Raw genomic sequence first — 27549 nt, forward strand, 5'->3', positions numbered from 1 at the left:
ATCACTCAGTGGACGGAAATAGTAAGAGAAACACCAGTATTTGTCCATTTTGTCTGTTCCTTGATTGTTGTTGTTTTTTTTTTTTCTCCAGAGCCCTACTCAGCTCTGGCAGGGAGGGAGGGGTGCATGGCTTCAGGCCCCCCACCCCATGCTGGACAGGCCCCCCCAGAGCTGCCCCCAGGGAAGGGCCCTGCCTGGCTTTGCTGTGGGGCGAGGGGAGAGCAGAGCCTGCAGCCACCCCCACCCCCAGGGCCTTAGGCCTGATTTCACTTCAGGGTCACGCCAGGCCGGCCTGACTTCCCCAGAGCGGGTTAATGCTTGACACCTGGCCAGGCCACCCTGACCTGTGCACACCGGCTGGGGGTGGCGTGGGGGTGGGGGGTCCGTGGCACCTGGTGCCACGCTGGCAGAGCCTCCTGCCCTTTGTCCTGCTGGCCCCCCCCCCACCCCCCCCGTCCTCTCCCGCTCAGTAAGCTGGGTCTCTCCGAGGCCAGGGCAGGATGCAGGGGGCAGGTCTGAGTTCACAGACTCCATCTTCTGGTTGGGGGATTGGAGGAAAACTTCTTTTTTGGTTTTTTGCTTCCAGTTGCCAGGGCTTGGAGGCAGCACTGCTGGTAGCCTTTTTTAGAGAAGTCGAGAGAGGGGAGAAGACAGAAAGAGGGAGAGAAAGACAGACACTTGCAGACATGCCTTACTGCTTGTGAAGGGACCCCCCTGCAGGTGGGGAGCTGGGGGCTCGAGCCAGGATTCTTGTGTGGGTCCTTGTGCTTGGCACTATGTGCGCTTAACCCACTGTGCTACCACCCAGCCCCCTGGAAAACAACTCCTCCTCCTCCCCCTCCCCCCTTCCCCTTTCCCTTCCTCTTTCCCCTTCTTCTTCTTCTTTGGATAGAGAGAGATTGAGAGGGAAGTGGGGATCTAGGAAGGGGGAGAGAGACACCTACATCATTGCTTCAGCATTTTTTTTTGTCTCCAGTGTTATCTCGGGGGCTTGGTGTCTGCACTATGAATCCACTGCTCCTGGAGGCCATTTTTCTCATTTTGTTGCTCTTGTTGTTGAGCTTGTTGTAGTTGTTATTGTTGTCATTGCTGTTGTTGTTGTTGGATAGGACAGAGAGAAATGGAGAGAGGAGGGGAAGACAGAGAGGGGGAGAGAAAGACAGACACCTGCAGACCTGCTTCACCGCCTGTGAAACGACACCCCTGCAGGTGGGGAGCCGGAGGCTCGAACCGGGATCCTTATGCCGGTCCTTGCGCTTTCTACCACGTGCGCTTAAGCAGCTGTGTTACCGCCCGACTGCCCTGCTTCACCATTCTTGAAGCTTCCCCCTTCAAGTCGTGAGCCTGGGGTCCTCCTGCTGACAGAGCTGGGGAGGTCTCCCTCTGCAGCTGGCCAGAAACTGTTGTGCTGGGAGTCGTGCGGTAGCGCAGTGGGTTAAGCGCAAGTGGTGCAAAGCACAAGGACCAGTGTAAAGATCCCGGTTCGAGCCCCCGGCTCCCCACCTGCAGGGGAGTCGCTTCCCAGGCGGTGAAGCAGGTCTGCAGGTGTCTGTCTTTCTCTCCTCTTCTCTGTCTTCCCCTCCTCTCTCCATTTCTCTCTGTCCTATCCAACAACAATGACATCAATAACAACAACAATAATAACTACAACAACAATAACATTAACAACAACGGTGACAGACAACAAGGGCAACAAAAGGGAAAACATGGCCTCCAGGAGCAGTGGATTCATAGTGCAGACACCCAGCCCCAGCAATAACCCTGGAGGCAAAATAAATAAATAAATAAAATTAAAAAAGGAAACTATTGTGCTGGGGGGTGGAGAGGGTCCCCGTCCTCCCTTCCTGGCTGGGCTTCCTGGGGTCCCAGTGGGCACTGCTCATTCCTGCTCAGGTCTGGACAGTGTCCAGGACTCCAGGATGGAGAGGGAGGGTCCTCAGCCTGCTCCCTGTCCCTGCCCACCCTCCCCCTCTGAGCCTGGATTGGGGGAACTTGGGACAGAGCGTGGAGGCAAGAATCCAGCCAGGCTCATGCCAACTGGAGAAATGGAGAGAGGGCAGACAGAGGGATGCCCACTCCCATGGGGGACAGGCAGAGCCCCTCCGAGCAGGTACGAGCTGCCCAGGGGCGGAGACCCCAGCAGAGGGGGCAGCAGGGAGGGACCTCATTACTGCAACCCAGTCAGGGGGATGTGGCTGGGTGTGACCCAGACTTGAACCCTGGCGCCGCATGGGCGTACCACTGCAGTACAGGAGGAGCTCCAGGGCTGTGGTGTCTCTTACAGGTCTCCCTGTCTCAGAGTGGAGAGCAGCTCATAGGAAGTTATGCATGCAGTGTGAAAAGGAAGAAACAATCAGTAAGAAAGACAGGGGACGGGAGGTTCACTCAGGCACAAGTGACTCGAGGTGGAGCCTGTGGCCGCAGGTCTACCTGTCGTCCATGGCGCTGATCTCGTCTTGCAAGGACACCAGACCTGCTGGGACAGGCCCCTGGTGACCTGAGGTGGCCTTGCCGTCCCCTGGACGGTCACCTTCTTGCTGCAACACCAGACTCACAGCTCAGCCCGCTACGGGCTCTGTGGGGTGCTGGCAGCTTCCAGAAATGACAACCCCTCTGGAGTGTCAGAATCATTCTGGGCTGCGGGGAAAGGCTCCAGGTGCTCTGTGGGACTTGGCTTCCTTTGTGCAGTGCAGAGGAAAACTTTAATATTTATTGATTCCCTTTGTTATGTTTATTTATTTTCCCTTTTGTTGCTCTTATTTTTTCCTGTTGTTGTAGTTATTATTGTTGTTGTTATTGATGTCGTTGTTGTTGGATAGGACAGAGACATGGAGGAGGGGAAGACAGAGGGGGAGAGAAAGACAGACACCTGCAGACCTGCTTCACCGCCTGTGAAGCGACTCCCCTGCAGGTGGGGAGCCGGGGGCTCCAACCGGGATCCTTGCACTTTGTGCCACCTGCACTTAACCTACTGCGCTACTGCCCAACTCCCAGGGGGGATACTTTTTTAAAAAATGTATTTTTATTTCATTTGTTTTGCCAGAACCCTGCTCAGCTCTGGCTGATGGCGGCGCTGGGGACTGAACCTGTGACTGCCCAGCCTCAGGCAGGAGAGTCTTCGCAGAACCACTGTGCTGGCTCCTCCGGCCTGCGGGCCGATTTGGAGGGAGCTGACTGTCGCCCTCTTGTGGCGGCTGGGGACAACTGCAGGCGCCGAAAGGCTTTGAAAGCAGGCGGTGGGGGTGGGGTGGGGGTGGGACCCGAGACCCCATGTCAGCAGGCGGCCGCCTCCCGTGTCTCTCGGTGTCCAGCTCAGCCCCTCACCCCAGCCCTGCGCTCTGCTCCTCAGCTGCGGGGCAGGCCTCTTCCTGCCTGTAGCACTGGGCCCCCACCCCCTGCGCCTTGCCCCTTCACACCTTGTGCCCCTGTTGGAGGGCAGCACCCACCCTGCTCCCTGCCCCCCTCCCCTGCACCCTCCCCCTGCAGCAGCCAGGAGCAGGCCCAGGTCAGGCCCAGAAGCCCAGTGTGTCTGCACGTCCTGCCCCGGCTCCCTCCCTCCCTGACTGCAAAGGCCTCAACCTGCAGATGGAGGCAGAGGGGACCCTGGAGACAGAGGCTGAAGCTCTTCCCTGAGGGTCCTGCCTTCCCTGAAGGGACCAGAGAGCTGGGGGACCAGGGGCTGGGGTCTCTCTCTCTCTCTCTCCATCCCCTGAGGGTCCTGCCTTCCCCAGAAGGGACCAGAGAGCTGGGAGACCAGGGGCTGGGGTCTCTCTCTCTCTCTCTCCATCCCCTGGGGGTCCTGCCTTCCCCAGAAGGGACCAGAGAGCTGGGAGACCAGGGGCTGGGGTCTCTCTCTCTCTCTCCATCCCCTGAGGGTCCTGTCTTCCCCAGAAGGGACCAGAGAGCTGGGGGACCAGGGGCTGGGGTCTCTCTCTCTCTGTCTCGCAACTCTCTCTCATCTCTCTCTCTCCATCCTCTGAGGGCCCTGTCTCCCCAGAAGGGACCAGAGAGCTGGGGGACCAAGGGCTGGGGTCTCTCTCTCTCTCTCTCTCCCTCCCTCTCTTTCTCTCCATCTCCTGAGGGTCCTGTCTTCCCCAGAAGGGATCAGAGAGCTGGGGGACTAGGGGGTGGGGTCTCTCTCTTTCTCTCTCTCTCTCACATCTCTCTCGCTCCATCCCCTGAGGGTCCTGCCTTCCCCAGAAGGGACGAGAGAGCTGGAGGAGCCAGGGGCTGGGGTGTGTGTGTGTGTGTCTCTCTCTCTCTGAATCTGAAGGGTCCTTCCTTCCCTAGAAAGGACTAGAAGCAAGCTAGGAGACCAGGGGCTGGTCTCTCTCTCTCTCCATGCTGAGTGCCCTGACGTTCCCCAGAAGGGACAAGCTGAGAGATTAGGGGCTGGGGTCTCTCTGTCTCCATCCCCTGAGAATCCTGCCTTCCCGAGAAGGGACAAGAAAGCTGGGAGACCAGGGGCTAAAGTTTCTCTCTCTTTCTCTCTCTCTCAGGTTTACGTGGCTTGCACTTTCTTCTTTTTTTTTAAACTTTTTAAAAATTATTTTTATTTATTTATTCCCTTTTGTTGCCCTTGTTGTTTTTTTACTGTTGTAGTTATTATTGTTGTTGTCGTTGTTGGATAGCACAGAGAGAAATGGAGAGAGGAGGGGAAGACAGAGAGGGGAGAGAAAGACAGACACCTGCAGACCTGCTTCACCGCCTGTGAAGCGACTCCCCTGCAGGTGGGGAGCCGGGGTTCGAACAGGGATCCTTATGCCGGTCCTTGTGCTTTGTGCCACCTGCGCTTAACCCGCTGCGCTACAGCCCGACTCCCTACACTTTCTCCTTTTATCTCTCTCTCTATATATATATTTAATATTTTATTCCCTTTTGTTGCCCTTGTTTTATTGTTGTAGTTATTATTGTTGTTATTGATGCCGTGGTTGTTGGACAGGACAGAGAGAAATGGAAAGAGGAGGGGAAGACAGACAGGGGGAGAGAAAGACAGACACCTGCAGACCTGCTTCACCGCCTGTGAAGCGACTCCCCTGTAGGTGGGGAGCCGGGGGCTTGAACCAGGTTTCTCATGTCGGTCCTTGTGCTTTGCGCCACCTGCGCTTAACCCGCTGCACTACAGCCCGACTCCCTCCTCTTCTTCTCTGTCCTTTGTCCCCATCAATGCTCGTCTTCTCCCTGAGATGAGACTGTTTGTCTCTGGAGTCAGCCTAGAGCCCCCAGGAGGGGGCTGTGGAGGGGCCCCGTGAGCTGCTCCCTTTTCTTCAACAGGACGACTGGTCAGTGGGACTGCTCGACCTCTGGACACCATCTCCCACGGCTTTACTGAGATGCTGGGGGAAGCCTCGTGAGCAGTGAAGTAGGTCTGCAGGTATCTCTGTCTCTCTCCTCCATTTCCCCCTCCCCTCTCAATTTCTACCTGTCCTATCTAATAGAGATAGAAAAAAAAAGGGAGGCCACCAGGAAGAGTGTGGCGTCAGCACTGAGCCCCAGCGAGTCTTGGTGGCAAAACCAAACAAACCAAAAACATGCCTGCCTGTTTTTCGCTTTTCTGTTTAGAGCCAGGAGGCCCGCCTCTCTCCTTTGCTGCAATCCCCTCTCTCCGATGTGGGCCACGAGTGGAAGTATAACTAGTCCACAGACGAAAAAGTCACCACCTGATCCAAATACTCTGATGGAAACCAGGCCCCAAGGCGACCTGAGATTAAACTCATTTTCTCGTAGCTTCAGACGAGTGTGACAGGATGACCCTGAGATAGTTAGCCTGCAGCCACCCTGACCTGGACTCCGATATTTCCCCCGAAGAAATGTCTTCTGATCTCTGCTCAATGATGTGTCTCTCTTAAACTTGTATCTTGACATCCAACTCCTTGAGGTATGTAGACTTGAAAAAAAGCCTTTCCAGGGGGGTCGGGTCGTAGCGCAGCAGGTTAAGTGCATGTGGCGCAAAGTGCAAGGACCGGCGTAAGGATCCCAGTTCGAGCCCCCGGCTCCCCACCTGCAGGGGAGTCGCTTCATAGGTGGTGAAGCAGGTCTGCAGGTGTCTGTCTTTCTCTCCCCCTCTGTCTTCCCCTCCTCTCTCCATTTCTCTCTGTCCTATCCAACAACATCATCATCAACAACAATAATAACCACAACAATGGCAACCAAAGGGGGAGAAAATGGCCTCCAGGAGCAGTGGATTCATGGTGCAGGCACTGAGCCCCAGCAATAACCCTGGAGGCAAAAAAAAAAAACAAAACAAAAAACCTGTTCACGTTCCCCATGCTTCTCATGCAAGGTGCCCTTGTCCATAGACACTTTGCTGGTGTTCTGATGAAGGGACTAGACTGCAGTAACTCTATGACAGGCTCCAAAAACTGCAGAAATAGACTAGGCCTCAGTTTCTTGAAAAACAAGTCCCAGAACTAAGGGTAGTTATTGGAGACTGAGCCCAAGCCATGTGCGTCACAAGGGTGACCACAAGGCTCAACTGCCGTGCTAAGCTTCCCCGTATAAGCCCTGTACTCCTGGGGGTCAGGGTCGAGCGCCTGTGTCTGTATCCGTGTGAGGTCTCCACCCTAGCCTGGCCAGCAATCAAGATGCCGTGGGTTTGCGTCACTCCTGTCTCTCGGTGTCCTCCTTGGATAGCCGGACCCAGCACTGGTGGGTGTCACACTTTGTCTGACAGAGTCCCGCTGAAGGATGGGTGTCCATCCCCAGACAACTTCTCCCACCGTCACGCGTCTGAAGTGAATCTCTCAATCCTGACGGGTGCCAGAGCCCAGCGTCCCGGCGACTGGTCCCCAACAGAGCCCCTGCGAGGTGTCTCTCCACTCTCTGTCCCCTCCCCCTCCCAGGAAGATGCCACTGTGCAGCGGGGGAGGGTCCCCACACTGACCTGGTCACACGAAGTCACAAAGGTGATTACTGCACTGACAGAGATGAGACCTGATAAAACCCATGTTTATTCAAAAAAGGTCTATTCAGAAAGTCTGGAAAGCGTCATAAATACGTGTCCAGGGCCGCCCGCCTGGAACCTCAGGCAGAGAGCGTGAACAGAACAGGAGCTGTAAACAAAAGGCCGGCTTGTAAACAAAGTGCTGAGTCTCGGGCGGGGGGCTGGGGGCGGGTGTCCGGCGTCCCCTCCCTGTGGGCGCGGTGACCGGGTGAGGACGGGGGCAGAGGCTGGGTGGGACACGGGTGTGCGGACCCCACAGCATCACGCTGTGTGCAGGGTCTCCAAAGCTCAGGGTCCCGGCCTGGGGCTCAGGGACAAAAACACCGTTTGGGGCCCAATACTGGTAGCAGTGGGCTGAGTCAGGACAGCCATCGTCCTGGGACAAGAAGACACCAGGCCACACAGCAGCACCCAGGGGTGGGGTTCTCGGCCTGGGAGAGTGGGGACCCCTCTGTGCCCCAGGCTTGACGGGGGGGTGGGTGCGAGTCACAGTGGGTGCCAGGAGGGACCTCTGGGTGCTGGGTGGGGACGCCGGAGTTGGTGGTTTCTGCCGTGACGGGACGTCTGTGGGAGCAGGGGCAGCCAAGTCTGCTGCGGGGCAGTCATGCCTTCTGTGCGAGCGCTTTCCTGGCTTCGCTGACTTTGCTACAGACAGAGCTATTCCCACACATTCAGGATATTCAGGCACAGCGGGCTCTGCAGGGCTGCTGGGAGTGGGGGTGGGGGTGCGGGGCAGAGCATGGGCACAGGTGAGACCAGTCGTGTGGGGCCGTCGGGTGCAGACTCAGGGCAGGGCCGGCAGCTTCCACTCTCCCCTCATCGAACTCCAGGCCTGGGAGCAAAGTGCAGACACCTGCCACAGGCTTGCCGCCCGCATGCCGGCCACTCACGGACAGCCGGACAGCCGACTTCTCAACTTCTGTCTCTCTTGCTTTTTCTTTGGGGGGGGGCACTGAATAGAGGGAATCCGGAGACTCTGGGGCTGCCAGGCTCACCCGCCTCATCTAATAACAGCTCAGGGCCTTCAGATCCTCAAGCTAAACCCTCCCGTGTGGTGTCAGCCTGGGCAAATGCATTTCCTCTCCAGAGAATCTGCCCTCTTGGGTGTGGTTCTCTGAAGACAATAAAACCAGGGGTCTGAACCCGGGCTGGTCTGCAGTGAAGGCTGAGGACCTCAGCCCAGCCAAGGAGCGGTTTTCCAGCTGTAGTTCTCATTTTTGGTACCAGTGAGTGTGGAGGCAGAGGGACACAGGCAGCCTTGATGCGGGGGTGGGGGGGGTACTGGCAGACACTCACACCCCCTGAGGGCCCATCCAGCCCGGGGGTCTCCACTCACCGTGTGTGCCCACCCAGGAAACACCACACACAAACACACGCACGCACGCACGCACACACACACACACACACACACACACACACACGCCACTCAACATCCAGTGAGAGACACACCATAAAGGCGCAGTCTCCACAAAGCGCTCAGCAACTGCCCAGCTCCCCCCCCAAAAAATGGGGAACCATCTAAGGGGGGCTCTGAGCATCCACCGGCCACAGGGGCCAAGGCCCCAGCCCAGCTCTGCCCGGAGGTCCGGCCCCCATAGGCTGGGGGGTGGGGACCCCAGCTTCAGCTGGTACTCCTGACCCCCAACTTCCACCAGAGACATGTCACCATCGAGGCAAAGACCCCCCCTTTGACAATTCTTGGGGGGCTCCTTCCTCTGGGGGCCTGAATCACAAAGACCCCCATAGGAACCAGGGGAGGGAATCTTTGGATCACTGGGAGAAGCTGGGGTCTGCCATGGTGGCCCCCCTCCTGTCAGCTGGAGCTTCTACCCTCGACGGCCAGGTGCAGGTGAGAGCTGACCGCAGGTGTCTGGGGGAGAGATCTCTCTAGAGAAGCACTGGCCGTGAGGCGCGCTGCTCAGAGCCAGGTGTGGGGGCAGACGGTCCAGTGCATTCGGAGAGTGGGGGGTGTCAGCAGGTCCCCCAAGGCTGTGGGGTGACCCTCCCTCCAGCCGTGGCCCTGCTGTTCCCTGCTGCCCCTACAGGCGGGTGGAGGTTAGTCTCCGCATGCCACGGCGCTGGGCCAGGCTGGATGACAGCACCGGCTCCAGCCGTGGGGCCTGCGGCGTGCGGTTCAGGGCCAGGTAGGTGGCGGCCATGGCGCCCTGTGGACGGAGGAACAGAGGGACAGAGGGACAAAAGGACAGTGAGCAAACCATCCTGGGCCCCTCCATCCAGGGGCCTTGGTCTTCATGAAACCCAGAGTGGGAACCTGAGAGGAGCAGGCGGGTAGCCATGGGGTAGACCCCCGCCCCCCACAGAGGAGGCCTCACAACCTGGAGCTGCTCCCCTCAGGAGCCCCACCTCCCTCTGCCTTCACTCACTCTCTCCACCCGCCCATCCGTGTGTCCTGCACCCCCAGTCTGTCTCTCCATCTGCCCATTTGTCTGTCTGTCTTGCCCACCCCCCCCCCCACCGCCCTTCTCTGTCTGTCTTGCCTGCTCTCTGTCTCCCCCTCTCTCTCCCACTAGCTGCCAGGAATCCCGTCAGAAGCTGTCTCTTATTCACCAGTCTGTCTCTCCACTGTCTCTGTCTCTGTCACTCACACAGGAGTTGCTGACAGAAACCACCAACCACCCAGAGCCCTTGGTTTCTCCTCGTCTCTCTCCCTTCTCCCTGTCTCTTTGTCCCCCAAACAGCAAGCCTGTGACTCAGGCAGCCTGAGGCTCTGAGGACGGGGAGAGATGCTCAAGTGACTGGTGGGGCTTCCCTGCAGCACCCCCCCCCCCAGCCCGGCCCGGCCTCACCTTGACCAGGTGCACGTCCTGCCTGCAGAGCTGGTTCTGGGACAGCTGCTCCCTGTTGACGATCCAGGGGTGCTTGAGGACCTGCCCTGCCGTCAGCCGCTGCTGGGGGTCCACGTGCAGCATCTTGGACACCACGTCCTGGGACCCCGGAGACAGGGGACGGGTGATGGCACTGCCCAGGGCGCCTCCCCAGACCCACCTTCCTCATGGTGGCATAGCTGAGGGGGGGTCCCAGGGCCTTTCTCAGCACCAGGTCTTGGTCCCTCCAGAGTGTAATGCTGGAGAGAAGCCACCCATGGACAGAGGGGCGGGGAGCAGCACACTGGAGACCCCTGATCTCTCAGTCCCCAATCTCCCGGTGACTGTGGACCTGAATCGCAATGACTGTTCCTGCTGACACTTTGCTGATGTCTCCGCTGACCTATTGCCAACTACTGAGTATCAAACACAAAAGGAGTGCTAACCACCTGAAGTCTCCCAAGATCCCCCTGGCTGCGAATCCCGGTCTCTGCCGGGCATCTCATTTGGTGTGGTCTTAAGCTAATAAGCAGTTTAGGCCCACAGGCCCCAAGGCCATGGAAGGCATGACGTGGACACTGAACACTGACTGCGGAGCCAGCGGGGGACGTGACCGTGCCCTGGAGGTCTGGCACAAACTGTCACCATATGTGTCCCCTGCTAAGACACTTCTTCTTCCACGCTCTGGTGTAATGAAGACTTTTTGATAATAAATACTGTGGTCTGGGAGGTGGCGCAGTGGAGAAAGCACTGGACTCTCAAGTGTGAAGTCCCGAGTTCAATCCCCGGCAGCACATGTGCCAGAGTGATGTCTGGTTCTTTCTCTCTCCTATCATTTCTCATGAATCAATAAATAAAATCTTTAAAAAAAAAAATGAAGTGGTCCAGGAGGTGGTGCAGTGATAAAGCTTTGGACTCTCAGGCATGAGGTCCCGAATTCGATCCCCGGCAGCACATGTGCCAGAGTGATGTCTGGTTCTCTCTCTCTCCTCCTATCTTTAAATAAATAGAATCTTTGAAAAAATAAATAAAATATTTTCTTAGAAAGATAATCCTTGGTTGGTGTTTTGGTTGGGGTCACCTATGCGGAGCACAGCCCACTGGGTGTGGGGGCTTCTCTCTAGGCCCCTGGATTCAACCAGCAAGAGTCTCTGATGCTTTGTCTCCTAGCTCTGAGGTGTGAATGGGGCTCAGGGCCCTGGCCTCTGGCCTCCCTGACACACTAGTCAACTGGAGTCCTTCCGAGGGAGGAGCCGAGGGAGACAGCCACCAACCACCCAGTTCACGCACGCAGCCGGGTCCCCTCAGGATGGTCTGCACACGCTCACCGGTCGTGACTCCACCGCCCTGGCTGACCTCTCCCAGCCCTGCCGGCCGTCAGCCCACAGAGCGCCTGGCTCAGTCCCCGCGCCTCTGGCCCAGCCTGGGTTTCACTGAGGGCAAGTCTGCATGAAGGCAACCCTGGAGCCAGTAGGCTCAGAGCAAGGCAAGGAGGTTCTGGGGTGCGCTGGGCCTCAACTAAGCAGTGGAAGGGCCAAGGGAAAGTCCACCATGGGAGCACATATTACCATGCACAAAGACCCGGGTTCGAGCCCCGGCCCCCACCTGCAGGGGAGTCGCTCCACAAGTGGCAAAGCAGGTCTGCAGGTGTCTCTCTCTCTCTCCTCTCTACCTCTGCCGCCCGCCCTCACTGAATTTCTCTCTGTCATATCAAGTATAATAGAAAGAAAAGAAAAAAAAAAGTCGGCTGGGAGTGGTGGCTTTGTGGTGCCATCACTAAGCCCCAGTGATAACCCCGGAGGCAGTAAAAATAAAACGGAAAAGAAAAGAAATTCCCCCATTAAAGGTCACAGCTCTCCTGCCCCTCAAGCCTCCAGGCTGTGCCTAAGGACACCCCAGGCTCTGTACTCACTGTGGGCACATCCTTACACTGGTCTCCCTAGTTGGGAACGTGCTATTAAAAAATATATCAGGAGTCCGGTGGTGGCGCAGTGGGTTAAGCGCAGGTGGCGCAAAGCACAAGGACCGGCATAAGGATCCCGGTTCGAGCCCCCGGCTCCCCACCTGCAGGGGAGTCGCTTCCCAGGCGGTGAAGCAGGTCTGCAGGTGTCTGTCTTTCTCTCCCCCTCTCTGTCTTCCCCTCCTCTCTCCATTTCTCTCTGTCCTATACAACAACAACAATAATAACTACAACAATAAAAAACAACAAGGGCAACAAAAGAGAATAAATAAACAGTTAAAAAAAACCGATCTTTTTGCAGTTTTTCAGTCCAGAGGCTTAAAGAACCCGCAGGGACAAACTTTCGTCATTTATTGTGAGAGCGGCAGGCTTCCTTTTGGTGAAGGAGCCCCGGCTGACGCGGCTGCATGTTGAAGCAGGAGCCCTCATGCCCACCGTCCCCACGACCCCTGTGAGGAGGGGGTGGACTCAGAGGACCCCAGTGCCAGCTGGGGATACCTGGACCGTAAGCAAAAGGAATTGTGGGTATGTGGTAACTGGCATACGGCTGATGTCCTGACGGGTAACAAGGGACATCAACTCGCAAGGGCCTTTGGGTATGGGAGGTTACTCCTACCCTCTGTGAGAGTTGCTGCTCCTGTCTGGTCTTCTCCCGGGCCCCGGCGTGTTGCAGCTGAGCTCTGGACAGCCAGGATCAAGGGCCCACGGACTGTGGCCCATGCCACGTGGCTGGCGGGACTTTCCCTCTTTGCTCACTTTACTACTGTGGCTTTCTTTTTTCTTGTTCATTTTAAAAAATATTTATTTATTTATTCCCTTTTGTTGCCCTTGTTTTTTATTATTGTAGTTATTATTGTTGTCGTTGTTGGCTAGGACAGAGAGACATGGAGAGAGGAGGGGAAGACAGAGAGGGGGAGAGAAAGACAGACACCTGCAGACCTGCTTCACCGCCTGTGAAGCGACTCCCCTGCAGGTGGGGAGCCGGGGGCTCGAACCGGGATCCTTACACCGGTCCTTGTGCTTTGCGCCACGTGCGCTTAACCTGCTGCGCTACCGCCCGACCCCCTTTCTTGTGCATTTTTTATTATCCTTATTTACTTATTGGATAGGCACAGTCAGAAATTGAGAGGGAAGGGAGAGATTCAGAGAGAGACTGAGAGACACCTGCAGCCCTGCTTCACCACCGGCAAAGCTCCCCCCCACCCCGCTCCACAGGTGGGGCCCGGGTTTGAACCCAGGTCCTTGAGCGTTGTGATACCTGCACTCAGCCAGGTGTGTCACCGCCTGACCCCTCCACAGTTTGCTTGTACCCAGTGAGTCTGCTGCTATTCTAAAGCCCACCAAAAGCCCCCGGACGCCTTCACTGCTTTCTGCGTCCTAAGATCACTAGCTGAAGGCCGAGAGTATGCTTTCTGTTGGCTTTCTTTTTGCCATCCACGGGGCTTGTGCAGACCCAGACCTCCCTCTGCAAACTCCTCGCAACGACTCGCAGAGCTGAAGCTCAGACTACAGTGACTCAACTCCCAGGGGCCACCTGAGCTTGGCCGGCTTCTGTTCCCAGCTTCTGGGGTTTGGCCACCTGGGTGAGACACTGGTCACCAGACCCCAGGTCTTCAGCTACCAGGAATTTTTATGTGACGCCCAGGTGTGGAGCCTGCACCCTGGAGGGCCAGGTCGGGCTTCCCAAGCAAACCCCGTTCTCCGATGCCCATACAGACTTTGAGCATCTTTGGTGGCTTCTTATGCCGGAAGTGGGGAGGTGTGCGGAGTTCACTGAACCTTCCCTCCATCTGTCCTGCACTCGCCTTGGCTGCGTCTGACACAGAGTCCCAGTTGCCCCCGGAGAGGGCATACTTCCCGCTGCCGATGCGGGCCAGGATCTCCTCCGGGGTGTCGTCCGGCCCGTTAGCAAATGGAGTGAACCTGGGTGAGGGAGGTTCACGGTCAGGAGCCCCACCCCATGGTACGGCTCATCACGTGGCATCCCCACAGACGCACCCCAGGATTCAGGGGAGGGGACAGCAGACCCGAACACCACACACACACACACACACACACACACACACACACACACACACACACACACACACACACACACGCGGCCTCTTGGTGGGGCAACAGCCCAGGGCAAGGGAGGGACAGTACTGAGGGGCAGTGTCAGCTGGACCCTGTGGGGCCCAGAGCATCCTGGGTCAGGCCAGGCCAGGTCTCCATGGCAACTGCCTGGTGGATGGAGCAGAGCTTGCTTGGGAGTTGGGAGAATCCAGGAGCCAGCACCCATGGGAGCTAACACCTACAAGAGGAACTTAATTTCCAGCGGGTCCAGGGCGGGAGATGGCTGGGCAGCTAGACTGCATGCCTCACGGTACAGAAGGCCCTGGGTTTGAGCCCTGGCACCACACGGGAGCACCACAAACAGCACAGGGGAGGCTCTGAGACTGTCTTTCCTTTACTCCTCTCATTCATTCACTCATTCATTTTCTTCTTCCTTTTTTTTTTTTTTTTTTTTTTTTTTATCCGAGCACTGCTCAGCTCTGGCCTAAGTTAAGGTGGTGCAGGGGATTGAACCTGGGACTCTGGAGCCTCAGGCATGAGAGTCTTTTTCCATAACCATTATGCTGTCTGCTCCTGTTCCTCTCGTTCTTTCTTTAAAAGAAAAAAAAAAGTGAAAAGTAGGAAATTGGGGGGGCCACGGTGGTGCACAGTGTGAAGCATTAGGATCTGGGTTCTAGCCCCTGGCCGCACCCGCAGGGGGGAAGCTTCACAAGCAGTGAAGCAGGTCTGCAGGTGTCTCTCCCTCTCCCTATCTCCTCCCTCCTCTCTCAATTTCTCTCTGTCCTATTTAATGAAATGGAAAAAATGGCCTCCAGGAGCAGTGGATTCGTAGTGCAGGCACCGAGCCCCAGAGGTAACCCCGGAGGGGAAAAAAAAGATACCTAGGGAGAGAAGATGGGGCCGGGGCCCTGACCATGCCCGCCCATGTGGGGTTACCTGGCCGCCCCCCTAGCCCCACCCCCAGGTTACAGGTGAGCAGCGAGGTAGGCCACACCCCCATCCCGTCCCACGCCCACCAGCGCCACCCCCTGGGCTACCCGGCCAGCATGGTGTACAGCAGGATGCCCAGGCTCCAGACGTCACAGGCCGCATCGTAGCCCTGGCGCTTCAGGACCTGGCGGGAAAGAGAAGCGACACTGCAGCTGGAGGTCAGTGCTGCTCCCGGGACACACGGACAGGACCCGCCTGCAGCCAGACTGGAGGGAGCCGGGATCAGGCCCCCCAGAGACCAGCACCCGGACACAGGCGCAGAGACCCGGCAGGGAGACAGCTTAGCCCAGGCCCCACACCACCTTCTGCCAGGGCTGCCTCCCTCTTAGAAAAATACAGAAACAAAAACAAAAACAAAACAAAACAAAAAAAACCAAAAAACTTTGAGAGAGGAAGTAGAAGCACTGAAAAGAAATCATGTCAAAACAGGCTGGTGGAGCAGGGCTGACCTCGAGTGTCTGTTTCTTCCTCTCTCTCCCTCCCCTCTCAGTTTCTGTCTGTCAGATACATCAAATGTTGAAGTAAATTTCAAAATATGCCGAACTTAAAAGTTACCACACTACTCTCTTTACTCTCTTTTCTGGGTTGTTGGAAGAGTCATTGTGTATTTTTTTCTTTTTTTTTTTTTTTTAATATTTCATTTATTTATTCATGAGAAATGATAGGAGAGAGAGAAAGAACCAGATATCACTCTGGTACACGTGCTCCTGGGGATTGAACTCAGGTCCTTATGCTTGAGAGTCCAATGCCTTATCAACTGCGCCACTCTCAGGACCACTATTTTTTTTCTTTTTAAAAATATTTATTCCCTTTTGTTGCCCTTGTTGCTTTATTGTTGTAGTTATTATTGTTGTTGTTATTGATGTTGTTGGATAAGACAGAGAGAAATGGACAGAGGAGGGGAAGACAGAGAGGGGGAGAGAAAGACAGACACCTGCAGACCTGCTTCACCGCCTGGGAAGCGACTCCCCTGCAGGTGGGGAACCGGGGGCTCGAACTGGGATCCTTATGCCGGTCCTTGTGCTTTGCGCCACATGTGCTGAACCTGCTGTGCTACCTCCTGACTCCCATATATATTTTTTTCTATGCTAAAATGTGTCCTGACTTTTTCAGCAGCTCAATATTTACGAGAGAGAGAGAGAGAGAGAGTAGAGCCCTGCTCAGCTCTGGCTTACAGTGGTGCTGGGGATTAAACCGGAGCCCTGAGACGTGTGATTTCTGAAGCTCTAATGTTGAACAAGCTCCCTGGCCCTAAAATTTTAGATTAAAGTTAAAGAAAGTCAGATGAAAGATGTCATTAAGGGCTGGGAAGAGAGCTCATGTGCCTTGCTGAGCAGACAGGGTGCAGGCTGGAACCCAGGGCCAAATGGGAAGGGGAAGTGCACCAGGGGCAGGTCCAGAATCTTTCTCTCTCTCTCTCTCTCTCTCTCTCTCTGTCTCTCTGTGTGTGTATGTGTGTCTCTCTCTCTCATCCCCTCACGTTTTCCTTGCATAAATGGAAAAGTTGGCCCGGGCGTGTTAAGTCCGCGGGTGTGTGAGGCTCTGCCTCAGAAACAAACAGTCTGAAATGCCACTGGCCCCTGGAGCGTCTCCCCAGAATGAGCCCGCTGACAGAGGAGATGTGGGTGGAGGACGCGGCCGGGAGCTGCTCCACGGCTGCCCCGAGGCCGGCTGGGGGCCCGGCCCTGCACCCAGCCCGTCTGGAGCGGGGCCTCACCTCGGGGGCCACGAAGCTGGCGGTGTAGCAGGGCGTCATGAGCAGCCCATTCTCCGCCCGCAGCTGCTTGGCGAAGCCGAAGTCACAGATGCGGATGGACTCGGGGTTCCCCGACTCGTCCACATACAGAATGTTGCTGGGCTTCAGGTCCCGGTGCACCACCTGCGGGACCCGGGGGGGTCAGAGTGGGTGCGGGGGGGAGCACTGGGGAGCAGGGCCATGGGGGCGAAGCTCAGACACTGCAGCTCTGGGCAAGGAGCCCGTGTGGGCTGGACTGAACCCACTTCTCCACGATTTATTTACACGGGACGCAGGGAGAGAGAACCGGATCTTCTCTCACCCCAGGCCCTGGGCTGTTAACTTTCAAAATGTGACCATTGCGATTTAGGGAATGCTGTTTGACAAGACAGATGTCACGTGTCAATGACAGCTGTCAGTCACCTCAGCCTCCATACCCGATGACCACTGCCTCCAGCCTAGGCGTCAGAATCGCTTCTTATCTTCCCCTCCCCTCCCCTTCCTTTTTATTTTCTGAGGACAGGAGAGACAGGAGAGAGGAGACGCGACCCCACTGTCCATGTAGTGCCTTCCATGGTGTTGCCCATGGCCCCAGGGTGCTGGCCACGGTGCTGCCCACAGTCTGGCCTGCAGCCCAAGCCCTCAGGCAGGGCCAGTTGTGCTCTCCCCCAGCTGAGCTCCAGCCCCTTGGACACACTCCCCTGGCAGGGCCAGCATCAGGGACCCTCAGCCGCAGGGACCCGGGACCACCCTCCTCATGGTGAAGGATCCCACATGAACATGTGAAGGAGCGTCTGCCTGAGGAGGAAGAAGTGGCCGCCGGCCTTCAGCTCCAGGGTCGGTGGACACAGGGATGAACCGAGATGGGCATGTGCCCAGTACCTAGAGGGGCAGGTCCTCAGAGAGAGCCGGGCCAGGGCTTCCTGGGGTGGCCTGGGGTGGGGTGGGGTGCTGGGCAGAGACCTGAACTTGCAGTTTGCAGGATGGAGCAACCCCTCCCACCAGGCCTTGCTGCACCCAGACTCAGCCCTGCCTGACAGGAGGTCACCCAACCCCCCAACTCCCTAGGAGAGCAGCCAGGCCGGGGTCCCCACACCTCTGGGAGTGCAGGAGTCCAGCCCCATCCCTGCCCTGTCCCCTCACCCCTCACCCCTGGGAGTGCAGGAGTCCAGCCCCACCCCTGCCCCGTCCCCTCACCCCTCACCCCTGGGAGTGCAGGAGTCCAGCCCAACCCCTTGCCCTGTCCCCTCAACCCCTCACCCCTGGGAGTGCAGGAGTCCAGGGTCCCCACCCCTGCCCCGTCCCCTCACCCCCTCACCCCTGGGAGTGCAGGGAGTCCAGGGTCCCCACCCCTGCCCCGACCTCTCACCCCCTCACCCCTGGGAGTGCAGGAGTCCAGCCCCACCCCTGCCCCGTCCCCTCACCCCCTCACCCCTGGGAGTGCAGGAGTCCAGGGTCTCCACCCCTGTCCTGTCCCCTCACCCCCTCACCCCTGGGAGTGCAGGGAGTCCAGGGTCCCCACCCCTGCCCCGTCCTCTCACCCCCTCACCCCTGGGAGTGCCGGAGTCCAGCCCCACCCCTGCCCCGTCCCCTCACCCCTGGGAGTGCAGAGTCCAGCCCCACCCCTGCCCTGTCCCCTCAACCCCTCACCCCTGGGAGTGCAGGAGTCCAGGGTCCCCAACCCCTTGCCCTGTCCCCTCACCCCCTCACCCCCTGGGAGTGCAGGAGTCCAGGGTCCCCACCCCTGCCCTGTCCCCTCACCCCCTCACCCCTGGGAGTGCAGGAGTCCAGGGTCCCCACCCCTGCCCCGTCCCCTCACCCCCTCACCCCTGGGAGTGCAGGAGTCCAGCCCCACCCCTGCCCCGTCCCCTCACCCCCTCACCCCTGGGAGTGCAGGAGTCCAGGGTCTCCACCCCTGCCCTGTCCCTTCACCCCCTCACCCCTGGGAGTGCAGGGAGTCCAGGGTCCCCACCCCTGCCCCGTCCTCTCACCCCCTCACCCCTGGGAGTGCAGGAGTCCAGCCCCACCCCTGCCCCGTCCCCTCACCCCTGGGAGTGCAGAGTCCAGCCCCACCCCTGCCCTGTCCCCTCAACCCCTCACCCCTGGGAGTGCAGGAGTCCAGGGTCCCCAACCCCTTGCCCTGTCCCCTCACCCCCTCACCCCCTGGGAGTGCAGGAGTCCAGGGTCCCCACCCCTGCCCTGTCCCCTCACCCCCTCACCCCTGGGAGTGCAGGAGTCCAGGGTCCCCACCCCTGCCCTGTCCCCTCACCTCCTCACCCCTGGGAGTGCAGGAGTCCAGCCCCACCCCTGCCCCGTCCCCTCACCCCCTCACCCCTGGGAGTGCAGGAGTCCAGGGTCCCCACCCCTGCCCCGTCCCCTCACCCCCTCACCCCTGGGAGTGCAGGAGTCCAGGGTCCCCACCCCTGCCCCGTCCCCTCACCCCCTCACCCCTGGGAGTGCAGGAGTCCAGGGTCCCCAACCCCTTGCCCTGTCCCCTCACCCCCTCACCCCTGGGAGTGCAGGAGTCCAGGGTCCCCACCCCTGCCCCGTCCCCTCACCCCCTCACCCCCTCACCCCTGGGAGTGCAGAAGTCCAGGGTCCCCAACCCCTTGCCCCGTCCCCTCACCCCCTCACCCCTGGGAGTGCAGGGAGTCCAGGGTCCCCACCCCTTGCCCTGTCCCCTCACCCCCTCACCCCTGGGAGTGCAGGAGTCCAGGGTCCCCACCCCTGCCCCGTCCCCTCACCCCCTCACCCCTGGGAGTGCAGGAGTCCAGGGTCCCCAACCCCTTGCCCTGTCCCCTCACCCCCTCACCCCCTGGGAGTGCAGGTAGTCCAGGGTTCGAGTGATGGTGTGCAGCACGTCGCAGGCCTCGCGCTCGGAGAAGCAGCGCTGTCTCAGGATGCGGTCCAGCAGCTCGCCCCCGCGCATCAGCTCCATCACCAGGTACACGTGCTGGCCCTCGTCATACACCTGTGGGCACGGCCGCTCAGGGGGAACCGGCCCCGGCCCCACCCCTGCACCCCCAGCTCCACCGGTTTCCGGGGGGCTGAGGAGAACTTGCTCGGATTCGGATCCCCCCCCACAAGGACCCTTCTGCCTGGGGGTCACTGGCGGGGCCACCCCCTGGCGGCTGGCTTGCCTGGCATTCAGGACCCCGACCCTCCCCGGTGGGTCACAGAAGCTGACCTGGGCCTGTGAGCTGGAGGGGCTGAGCCCTGCTTCCTTGGGCTTGTGGACACAGTGCTTGGGGGTCCCGCTCACCAGGGACAGCCTCTCTCTGCTGGAGTGTCTGCAGTGTGAGGGTGTCGGGGTGGGGGGCTGGCTCCTCGTGGAGCTGACCTGGTTCCAGGCCAGAGTGAGCTGCGCACAGACTCACAACACAGGCTGGGGGGTGGTCCCTGCCAGGGACAAGGACCCTCATGGTGCCATGGAGACGCACATGGCCTGCAGCCTGGAGCCTGCTCCTGGCTCTCTGTGGCCCAGGACGGGGGATGAGCTGGGGGGCTGGGACCCTGCTAGCCACAGTCTCCTCTTTCAGACGGGCACCCGCCTTATGGGGGGAGGGTGGGCTGGCATGTAGCTCTGGGGCAGGGGAGCACCCCAGAAAACAGCCCTGGCCAGCTTCAGTAGACACAGAGACAGGCGGAGACCAGAGCAGAGACGGGCACAGAGACAGGCGGAGACCGGAGCAGAGATGGGCACAGAGATGGGCAGAGACGGGCACAGAGATGGGCAGAGATGGGCACAGAGATGGGCAGATACGGGCACACTCACGTCTTTGAGGGAGATGATGTTGGGGTGCTGGCCGTAGCGCAGGAGGATGTCAATCTCCTCCGAGGGGTCTCTCCTGCTCTTGTCGATGATCTGAAACGGGGGGGGGGGGGCACTGCAGACCATCTCCTCCCTGCATGCCAGCTCACACGCTGCTACAGCCTGCAGCTAGACGTGAGACTGGGGGGCTCTGGTGGTGGTGGCACCGGGCACACATAGCGGGAAGCACTGTGCCAGTCCCAGGGCTGCCGGCACCGCCACCCCCCCGTCCCACACAGACTCCTCTGACATGCCCGGCCCTGCGACCAGTCCCGCCCCCTCCTAGGAGGGACACGGACACGGCTGTCTGTCCTGCTGTGGGTGTCCCGGCTGCCAGTCACATCACCTCTGACAGGACAGGAGGCAGCAAGCCCCCTGCCCCGTCCCCAATGTGGGTCACCTGGTGTCACCCCCACGAGCCCCTGCATCAGGATGCTCCTCACTGTGGGGAGGGGGGGCCGGCGGCAGGCGCCCTGCCTGGTCCCTGTGGACAAGTGCCCGGAGCACCCCAGGGACCCGAGCGCAGACCCTGCCCCCAGCTGCTGTTCACTCAGGACTTCAGGGGCCGGGCGGAGGCACACTCAGAGCGCACGTGTCACCAGGCCCAAGGACCGGGTTCAAGCCCCTGCTCCTCACTTGCAGGGGGGAAGCTCAGGAGTGGTGAGATAGGGCTGGGGTGTCTCTCTCCCTCCCTCTCTCCCCTCCTCTCTGTACCATCAAGTGAGACAGAGTAGCCAGGACATGGAGGGGGCCCTGCTGCTGTGTCCCAGCCTGATCCAGAGTCTCCAGACGCCGGTCTCAGGGACCCCTGCAGAATGGGGTGTCTGCTGGGTGGCCCTGCTCACAGAGATAGAAAGACAGCAGCCCCTCACCCAGGAGGGGAGGGGAAGGAGGGGAGGGGAAGGAGGGGAGAGGTGGAGGAGGGGGAGGGAGAAAAAGAAAGACCAGGAGCAAGAGGAGGGGAAGAGGAGGGGAGGAAGGGGGGAAGAGGGAGGTGAGGGAAGGGAGAGGAGGAGGGGGGAGAGCACTGAGGCCCATGGCTCCCCCTCTGTGTGTGACCCTCTGTGGCCACTCCCTGGGGCCTAGCACCTCAGGCCTGCACAGAGCAGGAAGTGCCTCTGACTCGGAGGGTGATCTCATTACTGATATTTATTTACTTATTTAGCCTCAAGCCTTCTCCTGGTGGGCTTTCTAAGTTCCGTTCAACTTCAGATAGAGAGCGAGGGAGGGAGAGGAGAGACGGCCCTCGACTCCGGGACGAGCCCTCGACTCCGGGGACTGGCCCTCGACTCCAGGGCCCTCGACTCCAGGGCCCAGCCCTCTACTCTGGGTCTCTCTACTCCGGGGCCCAGCCCTCTACTCTGGGTCTCTCTACTCCGGGGCCCTCGACTCCGGGGCCCAGCCCACTACTCTGGGTCTCTCTACTCCGGGGCCCTCGACTCCGGGGCCCAGCCCTCTACTCTGGGTCTCTCTACTCCGGGGCCCAATACTCCGGGGACCAGCCCTCTACTCCAGGCACCTCTACTCCGGGGACCAGCCCTCGACTCCGGGGCCCTCTACTCCGGGGACTGGCCCTCTACTCCAGGGCCCTCTACTCCGGGGACTGGCCCTCTACTCTGGGGACTGGCCCTCTACTCCAGGGCCCTTGACTCGGGGGCCCAGCCCTCTACTCTGGGTCTCTCTACTCTGGGGCCCAAAACTCCGGGGACCAGCCCTCGACTCCAGGCACCTCTACTCCGGGGACCAGTCCTCTACTCCAGGGGCCTCTACTCCAGGGCCCTCTACTCCGGGGACTGGCCCTCTACTCCAGGCGCCTCTAATCCGGGGACTGGCCCTCTACTCTGGGGCCTCTACTCTGGGGACCAGCCCTCTACTCCAGGCGCCTCTACTCCGGGGACCAGCCCTCTACTCCGGGGCTCTCTACTCCAGGGCCTCTACTCCAGGGCCTCTACTCCGGGGACCGGCCCTCTACTCCGGGGACGTGCAGGGGACCGTGCAGGGTGCTCCCAGAGGCTCGGACCCAGGTCCTCCCACACCGTGGAGTGTGCCCTATGGAGCTATCTCCAGAGCCCGAGGTGAGCCGTGCAGGATGGGCACACCCCATGGCAGAACGACGTCTTTCCTCGGCGTTTGAGCTGGGGGTGGGGGGTCCCGCACCCCGGCCCCCACACCCACCTTCACGGCGTACTCGGCCTCGGTGGTCTTGTGCACGCAGCGCCTGCACACGGAGTAGGAGCCCACGCCGATGTCCTCCTTGGCCTCGTAGCCATCGGCGAAGTGGACGTTGTTCCCGTGCAGCTGCTGCAGGGTAGGGTGAGGGGGGCAAGCGGGTGAGGGGAGCCCACTCCAGACCCACAGCTGTGCCGCGGGAATGGGGCTCAGGGGCTGCGGGCTGGGAACCCCGCGTTGTGGCGGTCCTGAATCTCCCCAGATCTGGGGGGCGGGATGTGGGGGTGGGGTGGGGGGCTGCAGCTCATGTGCAGAGTGGGGTCTGGCGTCCACATCTGACTCAGGACCACGTGGCCCCTGCCAGCGGTCCCTGGCCTGTAGACACGGCCCCTCAGCAGAGACGGAAGGTCACCAAGGAGACGCACGTGTGTGTGGTCCCCTGGGGTCACAGGGAGAAATGCCCGGAGCCCACGGCCCTGCCCGCACCCCAGACTGAGAGGACAATGACCTGGGGACAAACAGGGGTGTCCCCTCCCGCCCCCACCCCTCCTGGGTGTGTGAGGACAGGAAAAAGCCGCCACAAGGAACCAGTCTTGGGCACCAGCCTGGCCCTTGTGGTGAGGACGTCTGGGGACGCTGGTGTGCTGGGCAGGGCCACAGCGCTGACCCCTCCTTGGGCTGTGTCGCCTCCCTACCTGTGATGCAGGGACGGACATCCTGTCAGAGTCCCCCCAGAGACCCCCAGGAACCTGGCGCAGGAGAGGCCTGTCCCCCCTGCTGGCCCTGCCTGCCCGGCCCTGGCTGACACTGGGCAGGTCCCGTTACCTGCACGATGGGGTGCACCGAGGCCCGCTGGGCGTCCTGCTGAGACGGCTCCTGCCCCAGACTCGAGGCCACAAAGCTGAATCCGCGGAATAGGTGGTGTGCGTTGGCGCTGGGGGGCATGTCTGGAGAATCTGCGGGGGGTGGGTGGGGGCGGTAGGCCTCAGTGGGAGCAGGCAGCACCAGGCAGGCCCTGTTAGACCCCAGGCACAGGGTGGACAGAGGGCCTCCAGCGTCTCGGAGCAGCTTCCCGGGCCTGACTACCCCCACCCTGGGGCTCACTGTGTGTGAACCAGTTCACGGGGGTCGGAACCCTGTGTGGGAAGCCGCTCTTGAGGCCTGGCGGTGTTCAGCCTGCAGCTTTGATGTCTGTGCACCCGGCGTGTGTCTCTCTGTCTCTCTGTATGTATGTCTCTCTGTGCAGTGGGTCTCTGTGTCTGAGCATGTGTCTGTGTGTCTGTGGTTCTGTGTCTGTGTGCTTGTGTGTATATCTGTGTGTTTGCATGTGTGAGTCTGCATCTCTGGTTTTTTAAAATTTTTCTTTTTTAAACATCATCTTTTAAAAAATATTTATTTATTTATTTTCTCTTGTTGCCCTTGCTGTTTTATTGTTGTTGCCGTCGTTGTTGGATAGGACAGAGAGAAATGGAGAGAGGAGGGGAAGACAGAGAAGGGGAGAGAAAGACAGACACCTGCAGACCTGCTTCACCGCCTGTGAAGCGACTCCCCTGCAGGTGGGGAGCCGGGGGCTCGAACCGGGATCCTTACACTGGTCCTTGGACTTTGAGCCACCTGCGCTTAACCCGCTGCACTACAGCTCAACTCCCTAAAAATCATCTTTACTGACTGGAGAGAGACAGTCAGAAATCGAGAGGGGAGAGGGAAATAGAGAGGAAGAGAGAGAGACAGACACCAGTAGCTCTGCTTCACCTCCTGTGAACCCCCCTCCCCCCGCAGGTGGGGAGCAGGGGCCTGAACCCGGGTCCTTGTCCACTGTAGCGTGTGCACTCAGCCAGGTGGCCGTCACTCAGCCCCTCAAGCTTTCATTTCTACTCCCTAATTTCAGGGAGGGGAAAAAGGCCAGAGGCTGAATCCAAAGACAGAGTGTGCGTGTGCGTGTGCGAGAGAGACAGAGCCCAGAGCCCCTGCTCAGCTCTGGCTGATGTTGGTGCTGGGGATTGAACCTGGGCGCTCAGAGCCTCAGGCACGAGAGTCTTTTGCAGAGCCGTTATGCTGTCTCCCTGGCCTATCTCCCTTTTCTTTGACCATCAGTCAGTCAATACTTGTGAGGTCCTGGGGACAAAGCCTGGGCCATGAAGCCCACATGACACTGCAGGCAGCACCCTCAGTAGGGTTTCATTCTTTGCTGAGAGAGACACACGCACCCAGAGGGGTCTGGCTCAGCCGCCCACAGAGCTCCCCCGGTACTGCCATGGCTTCTCCACGTGGTGCTGGGGCTCGAAGCCAGGACCTTGCTGGAGGAACCCTGGGGCTGAGAGCAGAGCCTGGAGCTGAAGCGGAGCCTGGCAGACGGCGCTGCTCCAGGAAGCACACTGGCCGGCAACTTGGCTGTCTGGTACCAGCCCCCAGGCCTGCCCCCCCCTCACCTGTGGGGGTCCGTGCCGTGAACTCAGGGTCAAAGTGGAAAGTGTCCTCTGGCCTGCCCACGGCCGGCTTGAAGGGCGGTTTGATCTCCCCCCGGTAGAGTTTCTGTGGCAGGAAGAAGACAGGCTGATGGCGGGGGGGGGGGTGGGGGGGTGGGGGGGGTGGGGTGGTGGCGGGGCGGGCAGACATGACCCCTCAGTTCTGCACACCCCGAGGAGTGCCGGCCCAGACCCTCCCTGCTGATGGAGAGTCAGGACCTGCTTTGCTCTGGGAGGGAGGCTGAGGGCTCTGGAGGCGGGGAGATCAGGGGGCCTCCTCACTGCCCCCAAATCCTGCTCCTGGCTTCATTCCAACCCACAACAGCCAGCCTCCTCAGAGGCGAAGGGGGGCGATCTGAGTCAATGGACTCTGACTTCTGCAACGGAGTGATGTCCCCTCCCATGGAGCTGAGGGGACAGGCGGCAGCTCTCTGTGACTAGTGGATGCTGCCTGAGTGGCTGGGTACTGGCCTTTCTCTAATGGGGGGGAGAGGAGAGAGAGAGAGGAAAGAGAGGGGAAGAGAAAGAGGAGAAGGGGGGAGAGAAAGAGATAAGGGGAGAGAGAGAAGAGAGAGGAGAGTGGAAAGAGAGAGAAAAAGACAGGTGAAGAGAAAGAGAGAGAGGATAAAGGGGGAGAGAGGAGAGAGAGAAAAGAGAGAGCAGAGGGGGTTGGGTGGTAGCACAGCAGGTTAAGCGCACGTGGTGCAAAGCACAAGGACCGGTAGAAGGATCCCGGTCTGAGATCCCGGCTCCCCACCTGCAGGGGAGTCGCTTCACAGGCGGTGAAGCAGGTCTGCAGGTGTCTGTCTTTCTCTCCTCCTCTCTGTCTTCCCCTCCTCTCTCCATTTCTCTCTGTCCTATCCAACAACAACAATGAATCACCACAACAAGGTTACAACAACAAGGGCAACAAAAGGGGGAAAAATGGCCTCCAGGAGCGGTGGATTCATGGTGCAGGCACCGAGCCCAGCAATAACCCTGGAGGCAAAAACAAAACAAACAAACAAACAAACAAAAACACTACACAGAGCTGACCCCAAGTGAAGAGCAAGAGAAAAGCAAAACCTTCCGTTCTTAGAAGGGGCCACACCTGCTGGCCAGAGCGGCGAGAGAAATGGACTCAGAATGCGGATTGGGGGAAGCATAGTCACACCGCCCTTCCAGAAGCTTCCAGCAGAGCCAGAGAGCCCTCCTCCGGGGACAGCCGCCACCCCAACATCCATGCTCCGTGGGGACCGGGTGTCACTCACGTTCCAGTCAATGGTGACGAAGAAAGGATGCCTCTTTATCTCCTCCACCCCGTCGGTGCCGGCACCTGTCACGGAGGGCTCAGTAAGCGTGGCCCTGGGCGAGGGTCAGGGAACTGCAGGGTGGCTCAGGGAAGAAGCCCCCAGAGGCCACTGGCTCTGGACAGGGAGGCTGGGCCCAGCCTCATGCTGGATGGACAGAGACCCAGGCCCCTTCCTCTGTCTGAGGTGCTTGGACCAAAGACCAGCTGCTCTGCCCCATCCCATGTCCCTGGGAACCGCCACCCTCGGAAGCCGACACTTGTACCTGTCTCTCCTCACCCCTGTGCTCGGCTCGGGGATAATGAGTGTCCTCCTGCATGGGGTCCACTTGGTGGGGGGCACGGGAGGGAAGCCCAGCCCACACCTCTGGGAGACATGGAGGCTGGCCCGCAGAGGGTGCCGGGCACTGAGTCCTGTAGGGGACTGCGTGCCCGGGCCTGGTAACTGTGCAGGGGGCCTTGTCACTTCCCTGAAGCCAGCTGGATCCTGGGGACTGGACGGCCACCTCCTCTCGGGACCCTGCTCTTCCTCCTTCCCTCGAACCCCAGGCCTGGGGGAGGCTGAGCTGTGGGGGAGACTTGACTCTAATCTCCTCAGGCTGCTGGCACCTGCAAACCCCTCCCTGCAGCAGTCGCCTCTTGGAAAATAATTCTTATTTATAACAGAGAAGGAGGAGGTGGCACTGGAGAAGGAGAGAGAGAATTAGGAGGAGGAGGAGGAGGAGAAGGAGAGTCAGAGCAGCTAGAAAAAGGAGGAGAAAGGGGGGGAGAGCAGGAGGGGAGTAAGAACATTCCTCGGGCACACGAGATGCCAGGGGTCAAACTCGAGACCTGAGCCCCCTCCCGGCTGGCTGAGCAACCCTGTCCCTTGATTGATGGGCCCTCAGAGCTCGGACTCCTCACCCCTTGACCTCTGGAACCAGGCAGCACACAGCCCTGGAGGAGGAGGACTGCGTGGGGGGGACGGCAGAGGGGACAGATGAGGACGCTCTCCCACTCGGAGTCCACGGCGAGTGTCTGGGATTTGGGAGGCGGGTCATCTGTGTCCCCAGAGGTGCCGCTCCAGCCCCAGCCCCGTCTGCTCCCTCTCCTGAGCCCTGTGGTTTGTGCAGTGGCAGCTCAGCCCGGCCCTACCGCCATCTCCCGTCTCTCTGAGCATGGAGTGAAGTCACTGGGCCAGGGAAGGGGCACCCGCAGAGCTGTGTGTGCCAGGGCCTTGCCACCCCGGCAGCTGGTCATGTCCCCTCGGGAGTGGCGTGAGGGCCAGTGTGGCTTTTACCGTGACACCAGGCTTTGTCCCGGGCTCTG

The 27549-nt window shown here is 59.6% G+C and overlaps 1 protein-coding gene across 4 annotated transcripts in view; it reads right to left on the reverse strand.

Annotated features, from left to right (window-relative positions):
• Positions 1-6927: 6927 nt before the first annotated feature.
• The window catches only part of RPS6KA2 (ribosomal protein S6 kinase A2), a 130366-nt gene continuing 109744 nt past the window's right edge, over positions 6928-27549 (reverse strand). For 2 of the 4 annotated variants that reach the window (XM_060205148.1, XM_060205149.1), the window contains 12 exons: positions 26204-26268; positions 24918-25020; positions 23314-23444; positions 22495-22620; positions 20284-20373; positions 19321-19479; positions 16491-16652; positions 14821-14897; positions 14297-14374; positions 13534-13651; positions 9751-9888; positions 6928-9108 (listed from right to left, as the gene is read on the reverse strand). In XM_060205148.1, coding sequence (XP_060061131.1) covers positions 8983-9108; positions 9751-9888; positions 13534-13651; positions 14297-14374; positions 14821-14897; positions 16491-16652; positions 19321-19479; positions 20284-20373; positions 22495-22620; positions 23314-23444; positions 24918-25020; positions 26204-26268 — 1373 coding nt within the window. In that variant the 3' untranslated portion in view covers positions 6928-8982. The remainder of the gene's footprint in view (positions 9109-9750; positions 9889-13533; positions 13652-14296; positions 14375-14820; positions 14898-16490; positions 16653-19320; positions 19480-20283; positions 20374-22494; positions 22621-23313; positions 23445-24917; positions 25021-26203; positions 26269-27549) is intronic. The other 2 variants (XM_060205150.1, XM_060205151.1) reach the window with 1 other exon arrangement.

Source organism: Erinaceus europaeus, chromosome 13, assembly GCF_950295315.1.
Source record: "Erinaceus europaeus chromosome 13, mEriEur2.1, whole genome shotgun sequence".
In the NCBI taxonomy this organism is placed as follows: Eukaryota; Metazoa; Chordata; class Mammalia; order Eulipotyphla; family Erinaceidae; genus Erinaceus; species Erinaceus europaeus.